Source organism: Stegodyphus dumicola, chromosome X1 (genome assembly GCF_044657685.1).
Source record: "Stegodyphus dumicola isolate Sdum_Otavi_A_Nest chromosome X1, ASM4465768v1".
In the NCBI taxonomy this organism is placed as follows: Eukaryota; Metazoa; Arthropoda; class Arachnida; order Araneae; family Eresidae; genus Stegodyphus; species Stegodyphus dumicola.
In genome coordinates, this window is record NC_140780.1 from 33,965,372 (window position 1) to 33,990,880 (window position 25,509).

The following is a 25,509-nucleotide window of genomic DNA, read 5'->3' on the forward strand; positions in this document are numbered from 1 at the left end:
GGGAAACTCACACTGGATTGTGACAGTTTATTTGATTTGTTTGGATTACGCGGAATATGAAAGAGCACTATCGGCCTAAGCGAACGGACGCTTTCTTGGAAAACTTTCTATGGGAAATTAGTTTGCATTTGCGTTAGACGTAGGGAAAACCACGAAAACTTCTATACAGCCACCCGTTCATCATGGTTTGAACCTGGGTACCGCTGTTTAGAGGTCAGCGCTCTAGTGCATTCGTCCACTAGAGGGTTTTGACAATTTTATTGCAGTTGCAAGCTGTTTAGAATCTCTAATTATTTTAATACGTTCGCTGCAAACGTGAAAGGGCACTGTCTCCCATAGATCGATATATGTTTTTGTATTGTAATACCCAAAACAAATTCCAATATGAGAATTCAGGGCAGTTTTAATCAAAAATTTGGTTTTAATATTATTTTAATAGCTTTAATACTATTTAAACGATAAGTCAAAACTTGATACCACGTGTCACAGTTATGAGTCATAGCTTATAGACTATTACTTAATATTAGTGCATTCGCTATGGGCTTTACCGGAAAGTATAAAGGGACTACACTTCTACCACCATACCAGATACGAGTCGTTGGTACATTTGGGAAAACCATTACATTCACGCATGACGATAGCGAACAAATTAGTATCTCAGTCAACGAAGAACATCCTTAATAAATATTTTATGTACTTGAAGACAGTCTCTATTTTTGCTGAAGAAGAAAAAGCTTTGCTTTTATTTTTACTTTGATAGCTTTGCAAATATCTTTGCTTTTAGATGACTATTTAGTGGAGGCACTGTTCTTATTAGCCCAGAAGGGCTATTAATTTCCCATTTGGAAATGGGAATTTGGCTTTTTGCTTTAACTATAAACGGCGAATCACTTTTTAAATTGTTGCCACCCAATATTAGAGCGCTGTATTATATTTAGTGTGTGTGTGTGATTATGGCAAAGCCTCGAGAGCTATCTGCCTAAGAGGACGGATGCCTTCGTGGAGGACTTTTTAAGGGAAACTGGCTCGTATACACGTTACACATGGGGAAAACCACGAAAACGCCCATGCAGCCAGCCCGTTCGCGGGATTCGAACCTCGGACCGAACTACCAGTGTTCAGCGACTTTACCGCTCGGCCGCTGGTGGGCCCTGTATTATATTTAAAGAAGTTAAATAATGAAAAATCTACACAAATGTACGTATGTTTCTCACATTGTGATAAAACAATTGTTCTTGGAGCCCTCAAATTTGTGAATAACGTTCGTCTCTACCCGAATACGGGCATCTGGAAGCCCAAATTTGGAATTTGTTTTATTATCTATTTCATATTTTGTAAAGCATTTATGAGTTTTTGATTAAGAAACACAACGATTTCAAGCGAGCAGTGGCAACACTGTACGGGGAAAAATAAAGAACATTTTTATCTCCAGCGCGAGAGACTGTGTATCTGAAATTCTAAAGGTATGCTCTTTTAAATAATTTGTGATATTGCTGTTGAATTGAATTTTATGGTTTAAGTGAGAAGAACATGATATTTAATAAGTAAAGGTATCACACAAAGCATTTAAAAAACGTTAAAAAAATCTGAAAGTTTTCAGAATTTTTTTTTTCCCCCGAACTTGCAGAAAAATTTATCATGTTATCTTAAGATAATTTAATTTGTTAAATTATTTATTTAAGAATTGTGTTACCTGTAATTCCTAAAGTGATATGCAAAATGAAATAGAATCCAACCTCAATTTAATGTTACGCTAGATTTAACTTTTGTTTCCATTAATCAGAGCCGAAACGTACAAACGCGATGTCATATATGCTCTATTTCGCAATGTATTTCCTGAAATGTAACGATATAAAAAATTTATCTTCTTGTTCTCGTAAAGCGAAAGTTATTCATATAAGGCAGTGTTTCTCAAACTTCTTTGGCTTACCGTTCACCTTGAAAAAATACCGTTTAGATGGTATAGTGGTTAGAGGAGCCGACTGCGATACTGAAGTCCCCGGGCTCGAATCCCGGAGAAGGCATGGTTGTAACTGTCCGTCCCCTTTACAGGAGGTAAAGGTGGCTGCCTGTTAGGTGCCTCCACAATAAAATGGTCACCACTTCCGACCTTAGGAGTGGCCAATGTCGAAAAAAGATAAAACAGTGCCCGCCGGTCGGGGGAAAAAAAACTTTTGAATACTCTTCTGTGAATCCATATCTTTAGTTATTCCAAAAATATGTAAAAAAAAAAGAGAAATAAAGCAGTAATGATGAAGCTGGATTATTTGTATATGCATGAGGTTAATGAGATTAACCGTTAATACACAGTTAAATTTAATAACAAAAATGAACAGGAATACAAAAAAGTTTAATAAAATGGGTATTATATCAAATATAGTGTTTTTTAAATGCTTTTATTGAACTTATTTTCATGTCGTCAAATCTCAGTACTTAAAACAACAACTTAAACGTTAAAACGTCAGACTTTTAGGTCATGTTGTTATTGGTGGCAATGCAGACCATGCAGAACCAATGTTTTCAGATTTAAACTTCTGCCTCGGCGTTTGTCGACCAACTAGCCTCTCGTAAAATCAGGTGATAAATGGATCACGTTACAACTGCAGATATCAGCTGTGAGTAATATGTTCCTGGAAAGATAGGAGAAGGACTGACTCAATACTGCAGTATTTACAATATTATTTTTTTCCGTTGATCCCCCCCCCGATTGTTATCGCTACCTAATTTTTTTTTACAGTTTCAATCGCTCCCTTAGACTGCTTCAGTGCGCACTGGGGAACAGCACCACCCACTCTGAGCATCACTGATCTTAACCAACATCAAGAAGACACACAAACAATGTGATAGGATATACAATGGGAGCAACGAAAAAGATGATCAGTTGAAAGATTTTAAGTTTCTCAAAAGGTATGAAATTTACAGATTATCTTTAGCACATAGTCTTAAACACACTAATGACAACACTCACAATCTTATCAATGAATCCTGCGTCTTAAGAGTATTTATATTATCGGATATTGGTGCATTCGAGGAAGATCCTGCGCATATATAGCTTTTATTTCCCTTCTCAAAAAGAACATATCCCATCACAACGTTCCAAATCATGCTTTACAGTAGTTTTCTATACAACAGCGTCAGCTATATATGCAAATAAGTTACAAAAATATATTAAATTACAAATGCCTCCCCAAAAATGTATTTAAGGAAACCTGTCAGTAGACCATCAAAGCTAAAATGCACTTTTCTGTGGATGAACTGTCCAACGGCGGTAAAAAATAAAGAGCCTCAAAGGGATGAATTTCATAATGAGTAGAAGGGTCTCAGACTGTTGAAAATTTTTATGGTGAGTACAGAAAGAAATCAACGTTCAATTCCAAAAGCGAACATTTCACAAGAGAAAATCCGTCTTTTTGTTCCAAACAGTCATAGCAAACTTGTCTTTTCAGCTCTGCATAATCTTTCCCATCCGGGGCCTAAAACAATGCTGAAGTTAATTAGTGACCGATTTCTCTGGCCCGGAATGAGAAAAGAATGTCACGAACTTCGCTAAAACTTGCATACAATGCCAAAAGGCTACAGTGTCTCGTCATGTACACTCTCTTTTAACTACTTTTATAGTTCCAGATGAACGTTTTTTCTCATATCAATATAGATTTGATTGGACCTCTTCCTTCATCTCAAGGAATGTCTTACTGTTCAACATGCATTGGCAGGTATACTCGCTGGCCTGAAGCTTATCCATTGAAAGATACATGGGCAGAGACCGTCCCCACTGCTCTTTATGCAGACTGGATCTCAAGATTCGGCGTGCCTGCCGAAATCACCACTGACTGTGGTAATCAATTTTGAAGTGAACTCCTTCAAGAATTCTTCCAAACTTTGGTATTCACCTTTCTCATACCACCCACAAGCCAACGGCATCATTGAAAAATGGCACAGATCGCTTAAACAGTCCATAATGTGTATACATCTGTACATTAGACTACTGCATTACCTTCAGTTCTTTTAAGACTTCGAACATGTCGTATTCACTTTCTAAAGCGATTTGTACAATACTAATTTTCTTTTTTCCTCTTTTCTAGACTTTTAGCGCATTTTTTTCCCAGGAAGGGAGATGGTGTGGGGTTTTACCTTTCCCCCCACATTTCTTCACGCCTCGATTTCTCCTCCATGAGTGATAAGAATCTCATCTCTGCGCTACTGCAAAACATTTTCCTTCTGTTTTTACGAAGTTCCTATGCACACTTTGTTCATCACTGAGATTAAGGTTATTCTAACACTATATACATATTTCGATTTAGTAAACGAATTTATTCTTATAAATGGGTGTTTACAGTTACATAGACTCTATAGACGTAAACAAGATAGGTTATCTTTCCCAAAGAGAAGCACAAGCAGGGTGGGACATTTTTTTAAAGTTCTACGTACAGATATTTCTGGTACAAAGTCACATCATTAGGTGGTGCAAGATATTTAATAATGTTTATAGATGACAATTATAAGCTATCATCTATAAACGGAAAATTTACTGTGTAAGCCCTACGTAAAAAGTCAGAAGTTCCTCAAGCATTTAAAAAGTACAAATTACAGGCTGAGAAAGAGATCAGGCATGCAACTCCGAAACAATCAGATGCAAGTCTTTCCGAAACGACAATACCAAGGAATTCGCAAGTTATGAATTCAACCAACTTTTTAAAAAGGGAGGCCATTAAACGCCAAGTATAGACCTTAACAAAAAGGAAGAATGTATCAGGGAAAAGCAAACCTGAATAAACATAAGTAGTTTTTTTAACTTATTTTAGGATCTTCATGAAGGCGCTCTGCTACACATCTTAATATCATTGCAAGTTTGATGACATAAGAAGAATGCAGACGACCAAGAAAAAATAATATTGAGTAAAGACATTTAATAGCATGCACAATACTATTTTTACACGTTAAAAAGGCATGAGTTAGATAACTACTAAGAGGACGACTACACGCTGTCTAAAAATCTGGACAGTTTGGATGTCCGATCACAATACATGCAAACTGTCTTTAATATTCTGGAAAGGGAAAAGTTTCGAGTTCCCTTTTGTGAAGGTTTCCCAACTTTGCTATTTATCATATACTGTTACGACTAAAGCATTCCATACCAACAAGCCAAGACGAAAAAGATCGAGGCAATCGATCGATGAAAAATAACTTTGTGTAAGTCAGACATGATGAAATAAAACTATAACACTGTAATACGAAAATACTAAAATTCTAGTAGTACTTTCATAACCTAGGTAATACATTCCAAGACTTAACCGCACATAATATTGAATGCTGTAATGCATAGGTGTCTAAAGTGAGGCCCACGGGACGTATGCGGCCCAAACGCAAATTATGAAAGTATTTAAATTTACACATTTTTATTAAAAAAATAAATGTTTGATTTATATATAATCGATTCATTGACATTTATTTAAAAATAATAACATCTTAGTATGTCATGATGCAAAGTGGCATTCAACTGAAAGAAAAATTTGAAAATGTTTCTTTACTGGAGTTTTATAAAACTTACCTACCCGGTGATAAATATTCTAATTTTCACAATCATGCTTTATTAATGTCTTCAGCTTTTGGCTGTATCTATATTTGTGAATAATTATTTTCAGAAATAAAGCATACAAAAAACAAAAATAGGACAAAGATCACTGACTAACATCTTGAAAATGCATTAAGAATTGCAACCTTGTCTATTGAAACTGATATTGATTTGCTTGTTCAACAAAAGCAAATTCATCCATCTCATTAATTTGAATTTTTTCCATCTTTACGAAACCCAAACTACAAATTAATAATAAATATGTACGTATAACAAACCTAATTCAAATGAAAAATAATAATAATAATAAAAAGTTATTTTAATAAAACAACATAAAGCTAATTTTTATTTCAATTTGATTAAAAAAATATTGTATGTATGGACCCACAAATTTTTTTTCTTTGCAATGTGGCCCTCAAACGGTTATAATTTAGACACTCATGCTTTAAAACATGATGAAAATAAAATTAACAGTTAATGTATTTACTATTGCTTGGATAAACTTAGTAGTGTAGCAGATACCAATATAAATTAAATACCAATATTAATTGATTAAGCATTGGTGGAATTTACATAATGTTCTACACTAGATCAAATAAAATTACCTGAAAATTACTAGGTGGCAGAATGAGATTTGTTCAATCAAAGTTTTGTTAATTCAATAAAATTCTGGTGGAAAAGATGAAAACCCAATGAAGTAAATGCTAAAAATTAAAAACCAGGAGATTCAGTGTTTTACCAGAAGATGTGAAGAAAAATTGACCGGGCACTAATTGACCTTACCAAGAAACTGGGCAGCTGTGGAATACATATGACAGCAACCTCAATCTGCTGCTGGTATAGCAACGGGATGAATATACACTTCAGCCTTCCCGTCTCCATAAAAATTCCAATTATTCATATCAGGGTATTGGGTAGGGAAAGCAATGGAGTCATTTCATCCCATTCAATGCCGCTACATTTGTGATTAACATGTGCTCCATCATGCTTTTACTTAGGACTAGGGCATATTTTCCAGTCACCAGTAATATGTGTTCCAAGAAGCCAAAATTCTGGTAACGTCACAGCATTGATGGCAGGAAACAAAGTCATCTGCAATGATTTCTTAGCATACATTTGGATGAAAGTATACTTGATGTAAACAACGGACGATGATTTGGAGAGTGACAGTCAACTAGTAATTGCTAAAAATAACAACTTGCAGGAAATGAGTTTTACTTGCCAGTAAATTAGGCAAAAATCTGGAACTTCCGTTTAGATTGCCTTTTTCTTCCCTTTGTTATCGAAATTATTATGAACCCAATGTTTACTTTTCATTTTAAAAAACAGATAATTTTTAATATTTCTACTGAAAACAATTTTATTGATTTTAAACTACAAAATACACAAGATTTTACCTGAAATCTTCAAAAATTCTGATTTAGATCAGTAATGAATATTGAGAATCGGGAAGAAAACAAAAGAAATTCAAGAGAATTAGAAAATAGGCCTGCTATGTAGTGCATCTAAGAAAAAAACCAAGACCTGTGCAAGCTGACATCAATACGGGATTTTTTCGGTCATCGCAATAAGATTATTTAATTTTATAACTGTAATGTAAATTGCATAATTTATGAGTATTACTGCATTTTAACTTCTCAGATTAAATCAAAAATGTGGTTTTCATCAAACAACTGCCACACCATTTTAGTTACATGAACAGCAAAGACAAAAATGAATCAAAGTCCCAATATTAAAATTAGCAGCAAAGACAAAAAAGTACCTAACTGTTTCCCCCTCCCGTTGAAAAAATTATCTTGATTAATATGAATACCAATTTTGTGAAGTTTACAGATTTCTAATAGTGCACCTGAGCATGAAACTTTGAATTCACAAATACAATGAAATGAAAAGATTGTGAAAATTAAAAATTTCTATTTCTTGACTTCATATTTATGTGTGTGCAACAAAAATTACATGCTTTAACCTCCATTAAATTACATGCTTTAATACTCCATTCATTGATATCTGATTTATAAAAAAATTCTCAAAAATAAGAATGCAATGATAAATTACAAAAGGGAATACAGAACTATTTCACTGATGTTTTTTTACATGTTTTGTACTATGAAGAATTCAATACAACTTTTCTAACAGTGTCAAATTTTCTGCATAAAAATTAACATGTGTCTACGTAGAGAAAAACAGAACATCATTTCCTTTCATCATGTTGTCTGTGCCAAAACTTTTAATCAGTTTTAAGATAAACACACTTATATGTTTGACTTTTTTGGGTGAAAATCTAGTTGCCTTCTACGTAAGACTTTTATAATTGTCTTTACTATATATAGTATTAAATATGAAGAAAAACTGCTTTTTGCTTTAAAATGAATTTACCAACAAACACCAGGGTAAATTCAAAGCAGTAGACCAAAAATGTAGACTTGACCTTTTGTTAAGAGGTATATCTAGTTTGATCAAACAAAATTCACAGTCCTCTTGAAGAAAAATGATGCATCTAATAAGAATATACACACAACATTTAAATCTATTCAGAAATTTCCTACATGCAGCTTTATTTTATATGCCTCCTATAAACATAAGATTACATTTTTAAATCGTGAAGTTAAAAATGAAAAATGGTTAACCATTCTAGCAGCAAGCTGTAGTATAATACATAATCACATACATATTATAATTATCAGAATAAAATCTGTTTCCAAGGTTTTACTTCTAATGCTGTTGAAAAAAAGGAGAAAATTAAAGCATTATTTCATCAAAGCCAAGCAATTCAAAGGTATAATAAATTAGCCTCAGTTACTTTACATCATAATAATTTATCACCCAAATTACTGCCTTCCTTTTAAGAATACAAGGTGATTATTATTGTTGCAGTTGTCATTTCAAAATAGTTTGGAAATAAGAACCCATGTTTAAAATCAATTGAAATTTTGCAGAAATACTAATGAAGCAATAAAATTTTGTTTGAAGTACAAAAAAGTTAAATTTAGTGTTACGTCGCACTGAGGTTCATACTAGCAGCATCAAAAAATGAAAATTATTTTGAATCTTGGGCACATAGCAAGCATTTTCAATAAAAGAGGCAACACATATTAGGCTAGCTGTTACTTGTGAAAATCTGAATTGCTCTATTGCAATGACTATCACTAAAAGACTGCATTCTTCTTGTAAAACTATTTAATCAAAATTACAGTTCTTGGGGGGGGGAGGCTTCTGGAAAATTTACAATAAATAAAAAAAAAAAAAAAGGTCAAATATCTGCAAACTGCTGGCATGAAATGATTTATAGTTTGAAAATACTTGTTTCCTGGAAGAGGACAAAGATCAGTTGAAGCCACAGCATTACAGGAAGACAATGATGTTCATGAATCTATCCATTAACACTAACCAATCACCACACCCTTCTATACAATGCAAACATAAGAATGACAATGGAACTTTCTGTAAACTGACAAAGCATATTCCATCTTCAAGGTACTCTTAATATGGAATATTACAAAATCTGGGCAACTGAAAATCTACACGTGACCTACATTTGCAGTTATAAATATTGTCAAATTTTACTTCCTTATTTTTTTAAAAAGAAGTGAATCATAAAGATCCTGTTATTGCAACATCAATAAGGCAGCTACTTTGCTATCATTTCAGAAATGAGAAATATACCTGTCAACTTTCTATTAGACGAAGGACACTATACTTATTCATCAGACTTAGACCAATGTAACTTTCAGCTTTGGGTAACAATTTGCAGATTTAAAGTGGAAGTGAAAGCCATTATTATGCATTGTATCTTCTAGTTAGCTTTCTTGTTCAGCTTACTAATTTGCAACTTCAGTTTCTATCAAAACAGCAGCATATTTAACAGTGAATATATCATTTTGGATTGTTAATTTCTTTTACATTGCTCTCCATTGTAAATGGCAATTAACCCTCTGGCAAACTTTAACCTTTTGAGGCCGGGGCTTTGGTAGCAGTAAAAACTACCAAAGGATGGGGAATCTTGAACCAAATGCTTTCCCCCTTTAAGAAATCACCTATTTGCAACAAAGATTCTTGTGTGTAGTTTAATGGATTCTCAGAGGGGTGCATCTATGTCACAAAAGGAAGACCTTTGAAAGAGATAAGTGGTTAAAACCTCAGGGGTGTCAAATTTGAGGTCACCCCACTTTTCAGCCTGGAAAATGGGGGAAAAAGACATGGCCACTAAAGTGGACAACCCTGTCTTTTCAAAGAGAGTAAGGCCACTATAATGGCCATCCTGTCTTCAAAAGGTTAACTATTCACCACAGTTCCATAAGCTTACTCGTGGATTTTTAAGTCTGGTTTAAGTTCTCATTTAAGACTAGTTTGACATATGGAGTTAAAAATTATAACTACTCTACACTTTAACTTGATTAAGTATAATTTGTAAAAAAATTTTAAAATACTTCTGCGGAAAAACAACACACAGCGGTTTCTATTTTTGTACTTAGTGACATTTTATACTTTTCAGCTAGAATAACTACAAGCAGAGGATTAACTTAAGAAATCTAAAAACTTCCAAGAAATTAATATTTATATCTATGTCAAACAAACCTGAAGATAAATAATAATGTAACATGAGAAGTAATACTTTAATCTGTATGTAAGAGTTTAAAAGGAAAATCAATTCTAAAATTTATTTTCATCAAAACAGCTTTAATTAGTCAAAGTTTTCAATAAATTGTGTGTCAAGATGAAACAAATGTTCATAAGAGGCAACAGAGCAGACATATAGAAATGAAAACTGTCATTTATTATCACTGCCACCCATGAAATGATTTGATTCACACACACACACACATGGCAGATAAACATGACAAGAATAAAGATGGAAAACTACAGGCCACTGAAACTACATGACTGCACAAACTAAAATTTTTCAGTTTGACTTTGTACAAGGGGCAGATGATTTAAATGCCCTTACAAAACAAAGATGGGGTAGAAGGTAAGCAGCCTTTGTTTTATGTCCATAACCTGAGACAATTAGTACACAGAAGACAATCATGAAGTATTACAAAAAATATATGTACTCACAAGCTTTAGTCAAAATAGCTAGACAACACAGAGACTACAATGTAAAACAGTTTTGTCAATGTCAACTAAGTCAATGAGTGTTTAAAAAAAACTGGAGCATTATCTAAACAATTGAGCACTGAAAAGTCAAGACCTATAGCAAATGTCAGTTTTAACAAAAAAAAAAAAAAAAAAAAAAAAAAAAAAAAAAAAAAAAAAAAATTTTTTTGATAAGTAGTCATTTTTAGTTTTGATTAGTATCATTTTCATCAATTTTTACATGCATAAAAAGGGCATGCATAAATTACAAAGCAAGATGCTTGCTTAGCCAAACAATAACATAATAATAATCTGAATAGCACTCAAAAGCAAAGCAAACTATACAGTTTTAACATATCACCTTCACTTGTTAAATACAGTAAAAAATGCACTGAATATGGTTTGCATAGAAGAGTTTGTACATACAGTACTGCATAATACAAAATGGAATATTGTAACAACTCAAGGAACAACATACCAAGCAAATTAACACATTAAATTAGCAACTGAAATTAAGCATTAAAACTGAAATTTTACAAATTTAGTAACACAAGGTACATATAGTGAATATAAGCAACACATTATTAATATCCTGTGCTGCAATTATTGCATTGTCAAATAAAGATCAGTATTTAATATTGCATTTTTTTTCACACAGTTCAGTGAAATTACATTAGATTACTAAAATAATTTAAACAATCATACAAGTAACAGGAATATACAAACAAAATATCTTCCCTTTTGCTCACAATGTAATAAGTTTAATGGAACATACTAAATTCCAAAAGTTTTTTAAAAAATCTTTAAGGAAAATTAAAACAACAGGAAATGTATGCATTAAAATTGAAAAATCCTAAGTTATTTTCATTATTCATTCTTTCAACATTTAAAAAGAAAGAGTTGATATTTTTTCCATATTCATCAAAGTAAAATGTACAAATAAAGTGAGCATAGCCTAAACATAAATATGCAGAATTCTTATCTTCAGTCAGATACAAAATAAATCATAAATTACATGAAAAAATGTAAATCTCCAAAAACACTACACATGGACACTGCAAAAGACAGCACAACAAACTATAATGAAGTTCTGAGTGTGTGAGTATTTTAACATAAAATGACCTCTGCCACAATGAAACACCACAAAACATATTGCAAACAATTAACTTTCTTTATAGAACTGATGATGCAAAATCAGCTTCATTTAACAAAAGCACTTCTTAGAAGGTCTCGAGTACATCAGTGAATGATTTGGAGAAAATAATAACAAAATCAAAATTTCAAATCAGTATTAGTAAAGAAAGTAATTCACACACAAGATTTGTAAATTTTTAAAATTTGATTTTATAAAAAAAATAAGTAATAGTTGCTATTATTTATAATGAACACAAAAGGTCAAAAAAAATTATAATTTTACAATGCAAAAATCACAACCCAGAAACAACTATAGAATAAAGTATCAAACAGGGGTGCCAAAAATTTGTCCAGCTAAGAGTCAGCTGTTTATTGATAATCAACCGTTCACTGAGAAGTAAAATAACATTAATGGTGTTGACAATTTCCTACATAATAAAATCGTTCATTAGTTAGGTAGGTAGGTAAAAAATACTGAAGACAGATTGAGGTTAAGATGCAAAGATATCACAGATGGAAAAGTTTCAATTTCATTATTGCAAGCTTCTACTTATAATGATGCCAACATATCAAGACAATAAAATTACTAAATATCTTCATGTAAACATACAGGTATGCACGAATCTTTATACATACAAAGATACAGACACAACATTTACTGAATGTTCAGTATTGGAACCAAATCCTCAATCTGTAAAGCATTTTTCTTAAAGCAATATTTAAACTGACAGAGAAATACATTATTATGCATATTACTTTTATCTTGCAAGTTTGTATTGCTGATTACTTTGGCACCACCTGTAACATGTATGAGCATAAAGTACTAAACAGGGGAGGCACATCACACACATTTCAAAACCCACAAAAGGAAATAAAAAATAAAGCATGACCTAAGCTTCTAAGGCTTAGCTTCATAAATCTATGATGACTGGAATGATTCCACTACGATATGTTGAGAGCTGATGAAAATGGGCAGAAGATCAACATTAAACACAGTTAGCTGTAAACTGGAAGATACACAACTGAAGACAGGGACAAAACCTTTTGGTTAATGGCCTATCTAAACAGATTTTCTACAAAATATAACACAGAAAACTTTGAGAGGCTATTAGTCATGTGATGCATAATTATGTTGCATTTTCTTGCTTGTTAAAACAAGTACTGCCTGAGACATGATGAAATTCATAATATATTTTACAGTTTCAATGTAATTTAAGAGGTTTACGCTAGCTGGTTTTGCATATTTTTATGAAGCTTGCTGATGGGAGAAGAAAGATGAAATCTTCTGCACTTGTTTCCCTGATATAATAAGGCTGTAGTGATGGGCAGAATAATTATACAACTTTCTTCTCCATTACACTATAAAGGTTTCTTCACACAGTAACAAAATCATATATATATTTATGTATATATATGTATACATCTCTCATGAGTCATTTTATGTGAAGACTACCCATATGATAGTAACTTGAAAGTTCCAACCTGATGTAAGAGTATTTTGACTAAGTGGATTGAAAATGTGTTCTTTGATTTAGTATATCATCTTGCACAATACAATCTTGCATTACTTCCACAAGATGACTGACAATGAATAGAGATGTGGCCGGACTACAATGCATGATACCCACCTTTCATTTTTTTGTCTTTTTCTTATTTTTTTTTTTTTTTGAAGAATCAACACCATGTCATAAATGCTAATTTTTTATTCATTTTTACTTTATTTATTTTTTTACAAATCTATTATAAAAATGCTCAGCATCAGTTGAGGGAGAAGGCATTCATTCCCTAAGGGTCAAGTTCTGTTAAATCACATTACTGGATGGCTGATAAAATAATGCTTCTCCAAACAGACTACATGAATGGAGCTGATTTAACAACCTGCAAAGGACTGTTAAAGCTGTCTTAGTAAAATAGCCCTGACTTGCTGCACAGAAATAGGTGGGATGCAATTTCATGGCACGGCAAAAGGAGGCAGAAGAGCTAATGAACTTCTGAGCTCTCAGGTTTTGGAGCCATATGATTAGGAGTATCTTGAAGAGTAGAGTGGGGCTGTGAATGGGGTGTGGGGATGGCTGGTGACGTCGATAAGGGTTCTAAAGTGGTGGAATGAGGAACCCCCATTGGATTATAATTGTACCCGCTAGCTCCGTTAATGCTTTCACCATATCCACTATTCACAAAGTACTCTTTGTTAACACAATTTCGAAGTGAGTCTGGTATACGGCCTACTATAGCTCTTCTAATTTCACTTGCAGCCATTTCACGCAACTCAGTGGAACTGGCATCACTATACCATGCTGCATGTGGAGTACAAATGAGGTTAGGTGCATCTTTCAATGGACCTGAAAGGAAAGATATGAAAAGTTAATCACATAATTTATTAAAAAGGTAATTTTCCCTTGCTTTGAAAATACTTTATTTTAACTAATGGAAGAAACACTTTTCACAGATTAACTCCTCTTAACACTAATTATTCAGTTCTTTTAAACATAAATTCAGTAATATATATATATACACACAAAAATTATAACAAAATGCATGATTATAACTATTACAGTCAAAAGTCGTTAATTCGGACACCCATAATCCGGACCTCAAAGCTAAAAACTTTCTGCGCATGCGCCGAGTTGACACATGCGCATAGGCGTTTACGCGTGCGTGTAAGACCTTTACGACTGCCCATAGGCAGAATACATTTTTGCGTGCATGTTTAATGTTTAACGGACGGTATAAGCTAAAATTATCTAATTATCTATTTCAGTTAATGTTGATGATTGCATTGTTCCTTAATCTTCGAATTGGATGCGGCTTATTATTTTTTGCAGACTTTAAGAGCAATGTTATAAAAGTAAACTTGAACTTTCGATTATGTCAAATAGAATTTCCGATGCTGGAACTCCCAAAGGATCTACAAAACGAAAGTATGTTTTGATGTCCATCAAACAAAAAGTGGAATTGCTGCAAAAAATGGATAAAGACATGAAGAAGGTGACAGAGAGGTTAGTGAAAACGAAAAAATTTCGATTGACAAGTTAGTTGGTATTCTCGGCACAGCAATTAGGGGACTTGAACAGCAGAACTTTGTAACTGAACAAGAAATTATGTCTGTTTATAGAATTAAAGAGAAAGTATTATCACATAAAACGAAGCAACTTACATTGAAAGAAATGTTTAATAAAGTAAACAAATAAATATTAAGCTTTTTTTTTGTAAATTTTGATTTTGATCATAATTGTTATTTATTTCATAAATTCCGGTTTCATATTTTTAATTTTAGAATTTCTGCATGCCATCTTACGAGATTTAAACTGATGATCTATAATTCGGAAAAATCGATAATTCGGAATCGCCAAAGTCCCGATGAGTCCAGATTAACGACTTTTGACTGTAATAATTTCTGGGAGGTAAAATGCTAAGTACATTAAAAATTGAAATCAAAAGCTTCCTCACAGATGTTTTATTTTCCGTCATATAATTTATCACATGGTGATGAAAGAACTCTTACATTTAAATGTGCTTCAATACCTAAGTCATTTCTGAACTGAATTTTTTTTTTTTTTAAATCGTGGTAAATATTTAATAGTCAATAAAATACTGGTCAAACTATCTGTTTTATAAGTAGCACATTACAATCTACATGAATTAGTTTTCAATTAGTTTGTTTGGTCAAATACATAAGAGAATTCATCCATCTTCACCTATGCGAAATAAACTTTCTGTTATGACTAAACTAGTGATGAATCTTTCACTTATTGTGCTGCCCTTCAAGCAATATTCATGAATAGCAGGTGTCATTACAATTTCAAGAAATGAACTTTAAAAAAGCTTTTTAAACAAGAAACTTCATGGCTAATTTTTAATCTTGCATATTTCAAGCATTTCTCAAATCAAAAATAGTTCACCCACCAAGATTGCTGCACTACAAGGTTTACTCTTTTTGACTGGAATTCTCTGACTGCGAGACACCAGTGACACCTTTTATTTTGCTCCAAAGCAACTACTTTCTACTCCCTTTATGTCTCACTTCCCACTTCCTATTAGCCAAGTGGGAGAAATTAAACAGGCATTCAGATGAGTATAACTTTGTTTTTAATACTAGTAGAAATGGGAATGATTTTGTATACAGTAAACCAGTTATGTCAAAGTCATGACCTTCACTCATTTTTAAGCACCCTGAAAAAATAACTAAAAAGTATAATTATGATATATCAATTAAAAATGGAATTATACCAAATATCAAAACACACATACAACCTATGGGATACTGACTCTTAAATTGAGTACAACTCAACTCTAAAGCAAAGAGACAGTGAAGTGAGTATCCCTGAAATGTATTTGCATTGTATGCAACTTCTACATTTGCTAGCAGTTGTAGAGACATTAGGTATTTTTTGGAAGAAGTCAAGATGAAAAATTAGCAAACGCCTTCGCTGGGAAGTGAACCATGGACCTCTGGAATACCAGCCCAGTGTGCAGACCACCACACCACGAAGGCATGCCAAGAAGGTGGGAGAAATACCTTATACAGTCACTGAGAACAACTTTTCTTACTTGTGAAAAGGAACAAGTCGCCAGCGAGATTCAGGTTAACAAACATCCAACTGACCTCTATTATGAACACTAGTCATTTGAGCAGCATATCTCCAGATAGCTGAAAGTTGGTTGCAGGGAAAAGATGCCAGCAGCTGGGAAATCTAGTTGTGCAGTGATAGTGATTGAAATAAATGCAAAATAATATTAAAAAAAACATTTTTAAAGTCCATCCAATATTGTTTGGAATAAACCACATCTAAAAAATAAAAAAAACAAAAGTACGAAGTACAGCGGCAAACCTCAAGAAATTGTAGGAAAGCAAATATGTCAAAACCAAAAATGATTTTACATCTTTCACTACATCGTCATCAGAGGCCTGGTGCAACAAAAGTAGTAAGTAAACAAAATAGACCAATCCACAAATTTTAAAAGCAAAGTAATCTGTGCTTTTATCAACCCAATTCCTACAGGCTTAAATAAACAGTGCAAAAATTGAAGCATAAAAAGAAATAAATTTAAAACAGTTGAATTTCTACAAAAAAAAAAAATGTGTATATCATGTTCAACAATGCAAAAATTATAATCCAGTGCTTGAAAAAAAAATAAGCAAATTTTGAAAGCATAGGCCAGGTTAAAAAATAAATGCATATTTCATAAACAAGCCCAAAAGCTTAAAAATATAATAAACATTTTTTAAAATTTTAGTGGACTGAGCCCAAAAACATGTAAAGTAGAAGTAATCCAACAAATTCAAAAATAAGAAAAATGAAAATTTTTTTAAATAACTCCTCCCTGACTATAAAATTTGCCCTTGCTCTGACCTGGCTAATCCCTAAACATAAAACTAATGACAGTTACAGTTTAACTACTGTAAAATTGATTTTATACATCTTTATTGAATTTAACACATTACTCAAAAAATTTTCAAAATTCAAACATCAAAATCTGCTTCAACTACAACAAAAAATTAAGTAGTATCATTACAAACCATAACACAGAACCACATTTGCTTCTGCCATGAATCAAATTTGGAAAAATACATTGATCAGCATCACAAAAGCACATTATTACCAGAAATCTTATACCTTCTTCCTTATATTTTTTATTAATTTAAAAGTTATTAATGTATTTTATAGAAACATCATGTTTAGAATGACATTAAAATCAATATTACTACACTGCATTTCAATAATAAAAATAACATCAAGTCTAATTACAAGGAACTTCACTCAAGAACTTAAAACTCAATTTATTATTACCACTATTGACAAAACTACAATTCTGCATTATTTGTAAGAAGTTCTATCAAAATATTATTAGCAATGAGCTTAATAATAAGATTACTTACCATATCTCTTAAAGCCAAAAAAATTCATTTTGTTATAAACTTGAAACTTTTAACAAAAAAATTAAAAGCATTATCAATTTCAGCAAAATTCTCAAAAAAGCTTATACTGTGGTCCAGAAGCAAACTAATATTGAAATACATAACAATTAGATCATCAGTGATAATCAAAAAGACAATGCTAACATTGCTTTTCAGTGTTAATTGCTAAGATTTTGAAAACTTGTATACCACCTTGCCACTTAATGAAATCAACAATAATTTAACTTCAATCACCTATTTACTAGCATTAAAAACTTAATTTTGATAAATGGGGCTGTACACTTTTTAACAATTTTACTAAATATTAAATTCTACAAATTAATGGTATTCCCATGGGAACCAACTATTCTACTGTCATCTGCAGCCACTTCCTCTTCGTTTAGGAATATAATTTTATCAATTATTACCATAAACCAGAACTTTTTTGATTTAAGTAGAAATACACTGATCGCATCATTGCCGTTAATAATTACAATGAAATTGAAAAGCAAGATATTTATCCCAAATGCCTGAAGCTTAATAAAACTAACAAAGAAACCAAGCAGACTATCTTGACCCACAAATTTACTCTATTTGATAAAAGACATTTCAAATTCAAAAAATTAAACAAATTAATTGGAATTCTAACAGCTCTAGAAAAATTATTGCTCACATTCTTATTAATTAAACAAAAAGAATAAAAATACTTGCAATAATAGCAATGATTTTGCAAAAGAGCTTAGTATATTAATCAAAATACTAAAAAATGACAAAACTTACAACTTCATAAAAAAGATGGCTAAAATACAATTGTCAATCTAAACATTACTTTCACAGCTTATTATGAAAAACAGCACCTTTTAAATTGCATCTTGTCAAATTTTAACAGTAATTACAATTTAGATTAGACTGATGAAATATGTTCTAAATTTTGTTGAAATTAAGAATTGTTTTACATTCTCTAAGTTTGTTCAAAATTAATTTGAAACAGCCCTCACTACCGTTTAATTTTTAAATTTATATAGACTCCAAAATATGTAAAAATTTATTATTCTTTCAAAAAAAATTTTTTTGAAGCTTTACAATGTTGAACAGTGATTAAATAATGATTTTTAAAAATTATTTAAGCACTACAACTCAGTCCATTTGTTGAACTTAAAGACTACAACTTTTTCCTTTCATCGAAATGAAGTGAATTAATTTTCCTCTTGAGCTGAAACTGAGATCATTTTGGGATTCATCTTCCAGCAATTATATTTCACTTAAAGACAGACTGACGGTTTTAGCATTCAAAGACCAGGTAATTAGATGTTCTGTTGCAAATTATTCATTTTTACTTCAACAATATAAGTTTTTCTAATTATTTTTACTCAGGTTTAAATTCATTGCATATGTCTCATAGTCATACTATAGTCTCAATATTTTAGGCTTAGCTACAGAAATATATAAACATATTTTATTATTTCAGAATTTTACTGCTCTTGTGTTACAGGTTTTAGGAGCTTACTCCTCCAATTGTTATTCTGATATTATTTTAGCTCTAGTGTAGAACTGGGTGCTCCTTTGATTAGCGACAAATTCTGTTCAATTTTGGTGATAAAACCTCATTTCTGGTTACTATGGTAGTTTTAACCCATGAACACGAGAAGGCATGTTGGGTATGTCATACCCGAAAGCAATTAACACGTTTTAAATTGCATTAATGATATAAATATGGATTAAGATAAAACACAATACACTTTAGAATATTTTAAGAAATATATAATAACAAATGTAGTACTTAACTTACAATTATTTTGCACATTCCTGTCAGATTGAACACATATGCTCCATACAAATACTGATAGAGTCAAATACCGAAAATCCACCGACCTGAAATCTGCATTGCCTCTCACAATATAAACATTCAGTTTATAGGTTTCGGAAACCGCAAGACTGAATACGAAATATCAAAGAAAAAATACTTGAATAATGATGTCATAATTACTGAATAATAATGAGTTATAATGGAAATACCAAATTATTGACATCATGATAAAAGTTTTTTCGGTTGATCTTTACATTATGGTAACTTGGCGTTTTTTTGGCGAAAACTCGGCGACCAACTCTCCTACAGCAACCCTCTATTTTCCCCCCCCCCGCCGCCATTTTGTCTTCACGAAGTAAAGACATGTTTCTTTTCTTTTTATCTACTGAACACTTCTTCCAACAATCTACTAGCCGAATTACACTTATGCTAGAAATTTTATCTAACAAAACTGCTTAATCATGACAAATATTCACTGCAAAATTGGGAAAAAGTGCACAATGCCATACTCCTTACGCGTTTTTCAAAATAACACATACACATAAACCATATACACCCCGATTAATTTTTACTTAAAAAAACATCCTAGAATTACACAAAAATGGCATTGCGCACACTCTTCACGATATCCATGTACACTGCTTTTTTCTCATAAATTAGAAAAATTTCACGTAAATACATGACAATTTTCCGAATCTTTAAACCCGGTAAAAAGAACATATATGAAATTACCTGATCGCGAAAAAGTATATACCCTTTCCAAATATGAACATTTCCACATATAAAATAAATAAAATATCCAAAAACTTTTACCTCTAAATCATCTATTATATTATACACGTCACCAACGAATTCATACCGCAAGCATTACAATTACTTAGTGTCAAATATTTAAATTATTTCCATGCACGTTTACTTCAACTTAAACGTATACCAAATTCCTACAAACATAAAATTCACAAAATAACTATCATTTAATTAAAATATCACTAAACCATGTACACGTCGACTTATTTTTACTTAAAAAAACATCCCAGAATTGCACGAAAATGGCATTGGCACACCCTTCACCATATCCATGTACACTCCTTTTTTCTCATAAATTAGAAAAAATTCACAAAAATGCATGACAATTTTCTGAATCTTTAAACCTCTTAAAAAGAACATATATGAAATTACCTAATACCGAAAAAGTATATACCCTTTCCAAATATGAACATTTCCCCGTATAAAATAAATAAAATATCCAAAAACTTTTACCTCTACATTATCTATTATATTACAAACGTCACTAACTAATTCATACCGCAAACATTACAAATGGTTACAAATACTTAGTGTCAAATATTTAAATTATTTCCATGCACGTTTACGCAAATTACTTTACTTCCACCTTACATTTAGAACAATGCATAAAAATAATATCCCCAAATAATTAAAAATACTAACTTACCTATTCTTCTTCAGAATCTTGATTATGTGTCCGAAAACTTTTCTTATTTCTGTTTCAGGATCTTTAAAATCATACTTATAGTTTACACCAAGGTACCACGTAAAATAAATAACTTAATAAAACATCTTTACTTCTATCTCACACAACCTTAAAGAAACACTTATTACTACCCCTTTCAATCCCACTAAATACCCATTTCGAATTCACTTTAGTTAGGGCCATGGGATCCAAAAATTAACGAACACTGTTTCACACAACACAGAATAAAGCCAAATACAAAATTTCCAGATTTTTTCCCGATTTCCCCCCTTTTCCGATTAAAGAACCGTAATTCGTCCATTAATATCACATGACATATCCCATGATCTCTCATTTCCCTCACACAAAATAATGCGTAATCGGAACTGAGTACTGCTCACATTATTACCAAAGTCCCAGGTAGTAACCTTTATCGCCTCCAAAATGTCGCCAAACTAATAGTTACCATATTCTAAAGATCAGCTGTTTTTTCCCCTCTAATCTGCATCGAGGTAAGAAAGCAGACGATTCACTCAACTCTTTTTTCAAGTTCACGATTCACGTATTTTCTAAGCTTTGTTATTTCATGAGATTACTTAGTGCTGCCTTTTTTTTATCCGGATATTTTGTGGATAAATTAAGAATATTTTAAATTTCAGCGCTTTTTAAGTACAATTACAGATAAGAAACGAATTCATGATTTTACTGCTTGCAACGTTGAAAAATGTAAACACGTTGCATTGACGGTAACACAAAAAGTGCAAAGGATGGAGACCGGTGCTACTCCTCGGTTTATAGCAGAATCGTACGGAATCGTAAGACGATTGTGTATGATATAAGGAGAAAAGAAAGAAATGCTGCTGAAATTTTACAGCATCAGTCATTCTAACATCAGAAATCTTAGCATGAGGTTTAATTAGCAAACTTTGATGCTGTGTATATATAGTACAATGAATAATATAATCAATTTATATATGTAATAATAATTTAATTAAATGTATCTAATACGCCTTATTTATTTTGCACTTTTAGTCTGAATATTATAATTTATCTTTTCTATCCTGAAATACGCACAACCTCTGGTCCCAAGCTTTGCGGATTTGTGGACTTTTACTGTATTACATTTCTCGCATAGAAACCATGTCTTTCTGTCCTTGTTTTTAGGTCACTCAGTGAATCTTCTGTAAATGTTTTTCATTTCTTTAGATGGTAGTTTCATGTTCCAATCTCCTGAAATTATTTCTTCTTCTAGTTTCAAAGGGAGCATGATTTGCTGCTGCCATTGATTTGAGTAATCTTCCACTAACTTCAGTTCTAATGATTTGAGAAAAGAAAGCCTGTTTCTAAACTGAGTAAGATTATTCATGCATTAATTGTGGCAACATTTAAAATCGAGGAAAAAAATCACCATTGGCCACCGTTTCAACACTCTAGCTGTAGAATATGCTGCTTCCATTTCATCTACGACATCCACTGCTCCTTTAGCTTTAGATTATAAAGTGAAATACTCTCTCGCTTTTTTAGTACTTCAGTGGTTTTGTCAATTTTATTATTGTTGTGCATTTTTGATACAAGGACAACACTTTTGTTTTCTTGGTGCATAAGAAACAATCTGTTTCTTTCTGGAAACCAAAAATTGGAGAATATGTTTCTCATTTCTTCGTTCGAAAATCCGGTGGAATTTCTCTTATTCTTTCTCATCATTCCGACTATAGTTATTTTCTTCCTTAGTAAGTACGGAGATAGCTGGTATCACATATACCAATTATCTACAGTCTAATTCCATAAAGAATTGTATAATGGTTCCAAACATTTACAATAGTGCTTGCATTGTTATCAAACTGAAATGGTCTCTGTAACTGTTGGGAGGTGTAGATTTCCATTTTCCATGTATAAAACCCTGGAATCAACCAGTGCATGCCATATTTGACAGGTTTTTTTTTAACCATGTATTGCCTAAATGAACATCGTCCCCTGAATGGTTTTAATTTTCATCAATTGTTACAAAGGCACTTACTTTTTAAAACTTTTTCTGTTATTTCACAATCATGTTCAATTTGGCCCTTTTTTCATTCTACAATTCTATATCTCTAGTTTGGATGCCCCTGTTTTTTTCCATTATTTATTTTTTTTAAAGAAAAAGCACATTATGCATGTCAATAACACTCTAACCAAGGTTGCCACGCTACCTGGAAAAACGGAAAAAATCAGGGAATTCGAAAATTGACCAAAAAATTCAGGGAATTAAATATTTTAGTCAAAATCTGGAAAAGTCAGGGAATTCCATATATATCCCCCGAAAAGCGATTTTTTTCGTTGACGTTGAAGTGATCACATTCTTGGAGAATTATGTATCACGTAAGCATCATTCGGCCAGCTGGCTAGAGCCAATTTTTGCAGCTCCAATCAGATTGTGTTTTAGAAAGGTAAAGCAAGTTTCCAATAACCTTGAGTATCGAGAGACTCCCGTGTACATGTGCAGTGCATGTTGAACTAAGGAAAATACGTACTCTCATATAAAATTGGTTTAATCCTAGTATAGGGTATCCTGGAAGTTAGAATAGCCTCCATGTATGGTATACATGGAATTTGGGGATATTATGATGAGCAGTAAATGGGTCATTTTGGTGTTGGCTACAATTTTCAAAATTGTGCCAAGGCCATAGCGTATTACTAGGATTTTACTGCAAAATCTTTTCAATCTTTTCAAAATAAATGCCTTAGTAATCAGTCACCTAGGCTAACAGTTTAATGTAACTATATTCACCAAAATATTGTTGATTATTCTAATTCCATTTTTAAATAATTATCGTAATTTTAATGTTGCTGCGTCTCTCTACGTTATTTATTAGTAAATAATACTTTCAAATTTCAGGAAATTTTCTCTGGCATAATCCTGAAATTAATTCTAGCAGTATGATGACATACCATCACGAAATTTAATGTACATATTTTTTGCTTATGTATACTACTAAATAAATATAAAATACTTGAATTTATTTAAAAACATCATTAAATAGATTCTTCTTTTATTTAGCTGCAAAGTGTAAGCCAAAAAAAAAGACATTTTTAAATCCAGATTGCACAGATTCTAATCTCAATTTTCAGTGCAGAAAAATACTCTTATTATAGTTATAATACAGTCAAAAGTCGTTAATCCGGACTCGTCGGGACTTCGAATTATCGATCGTCAGTTTAAATTAGATAAGATGGCATGCAGAAATTATAAAATTAAAAATATGAAACCGTAATTTATGAAATAAAGAACAATTATGATCTAAAGGGTATCAAAATTTACACAAAGAAAAAGCTTAATATTTATTTATTTAACTTTATTAAACATTTCTTTCAATGTAAGTTGTTTAAGTTGTTTCCTTTCATGTCATAATACTTTCTCTTTAATTCTATTAAACAGACATAATTTCTTGTTTAGTTACAAAGTTCCGCTGTTCAAGTCCTATAATTGATGTATCGAGAATACTGACTAATTTGTCGATTGAAATTTTTTCGTTTTCAATGACCTGTCTGTCACTTTCTTCACTATCGGAAGCGAATTATACTGACGAGGAACTTGATTTAAATCATATCAAAGACGGAGTACATCGGGATGAAATACTACATTTAGTAAGGAATTATAAGCCAAATAAAATAAAAACATCTGCCCTGAAGATAAGGACAGTGCTGACAGATCCACTTCCAATTCATTGTGCGCCGCATCGTTTCCCTCTCCCCGCAGAGCAGCGTGAAATTGATCAACATATTTCGGAATGATTAGATAATCAAAGGATATGCCTTTATCCATTTTTTGCAGCAATTCCACTTTCTGTTTAATGGACTTCAAAACATACTTTCGCTTTGTCGATCCTTTACATATTAGTAAATATATATCGGAAATTCTATTTGACATAATCGAAAGTTCAAGCTTACTTTTATAAAATTGCTCTAACAATCTGCAAAAAATAATAAGCCGGATCCAGTTCGAAGATTAAGGAACAACGCAATCTGCAACATTAACTGAATTAGATAATTTTAGCTTAGCTTATACCGTCCGTTATACATTAAACGAGCATGCATAAGCGTAGCTTTGAGGTCCGGATTATAGATCATTCTGGATTGTGGGTGTCCGAATTAACGACTTTTGACTGTAGTAATGCTTTGGGGGATTATATATTATAAGTCATATGTAATTGGCAAATTTTTGTGTTTTCAAGTGGTACCATAATTAGTTTATCTCTTAACACAGCCAATGTGCATTACACGGATAGACTGGAATTTTCTTAAAACACACCTGGGAAAGGCAGGGAATTTCAGATGGATTTAAAAAAGGGGGGGGAACCACAGTGAAATTCTCAATGATGTAAAGAAAGGGTTAAATCATTATGTAGACTATCGCTATAAATAGAGCTCAGGCTGAATGATGAACAGCATTCAAACACATAATACAACATATTTCAGATTTAATGGCAATCTACATAAATGGGAAACCTTTTAAGAAAATTTTAATTACACAATGCCGAAAAATAAGTTTTAATATTCCATACATTTTCAAGATT

At 32.0% G+C, this 25,509-nt stretch overlaps 1 protein-coding gene across 7 annotated transcripts in view; it reads right to left on the minus strand.

Annotated features, from left to right (window-relative positions):
• Positions 1 to 10,327: 10,327 nt before the first annotated feature.
• The window catches only part of CtBP (C-terminal binding protein), a 181,936-nt gene continuing 166,754 nt past the window's right edge, over positions 10,328 to 25,509 (minus strand). For all 7 annotated transcript variants that reach the window (XM_085807541.1, XM_085807542.1, XM_085807544.1 and 4 more), the window contains one exon: positions 10,328 to 14,121. In XM_085807541.1, the coding sequence (XP_085663667.1) occupies positions 13,760 to 14,121 (362 nt within the window). In that variant the 3' untranslated portion in view covers positions 10,328 to 13,759. The remainder of the gene's footprint in view (positions 14,122 to 25,509) is intronic.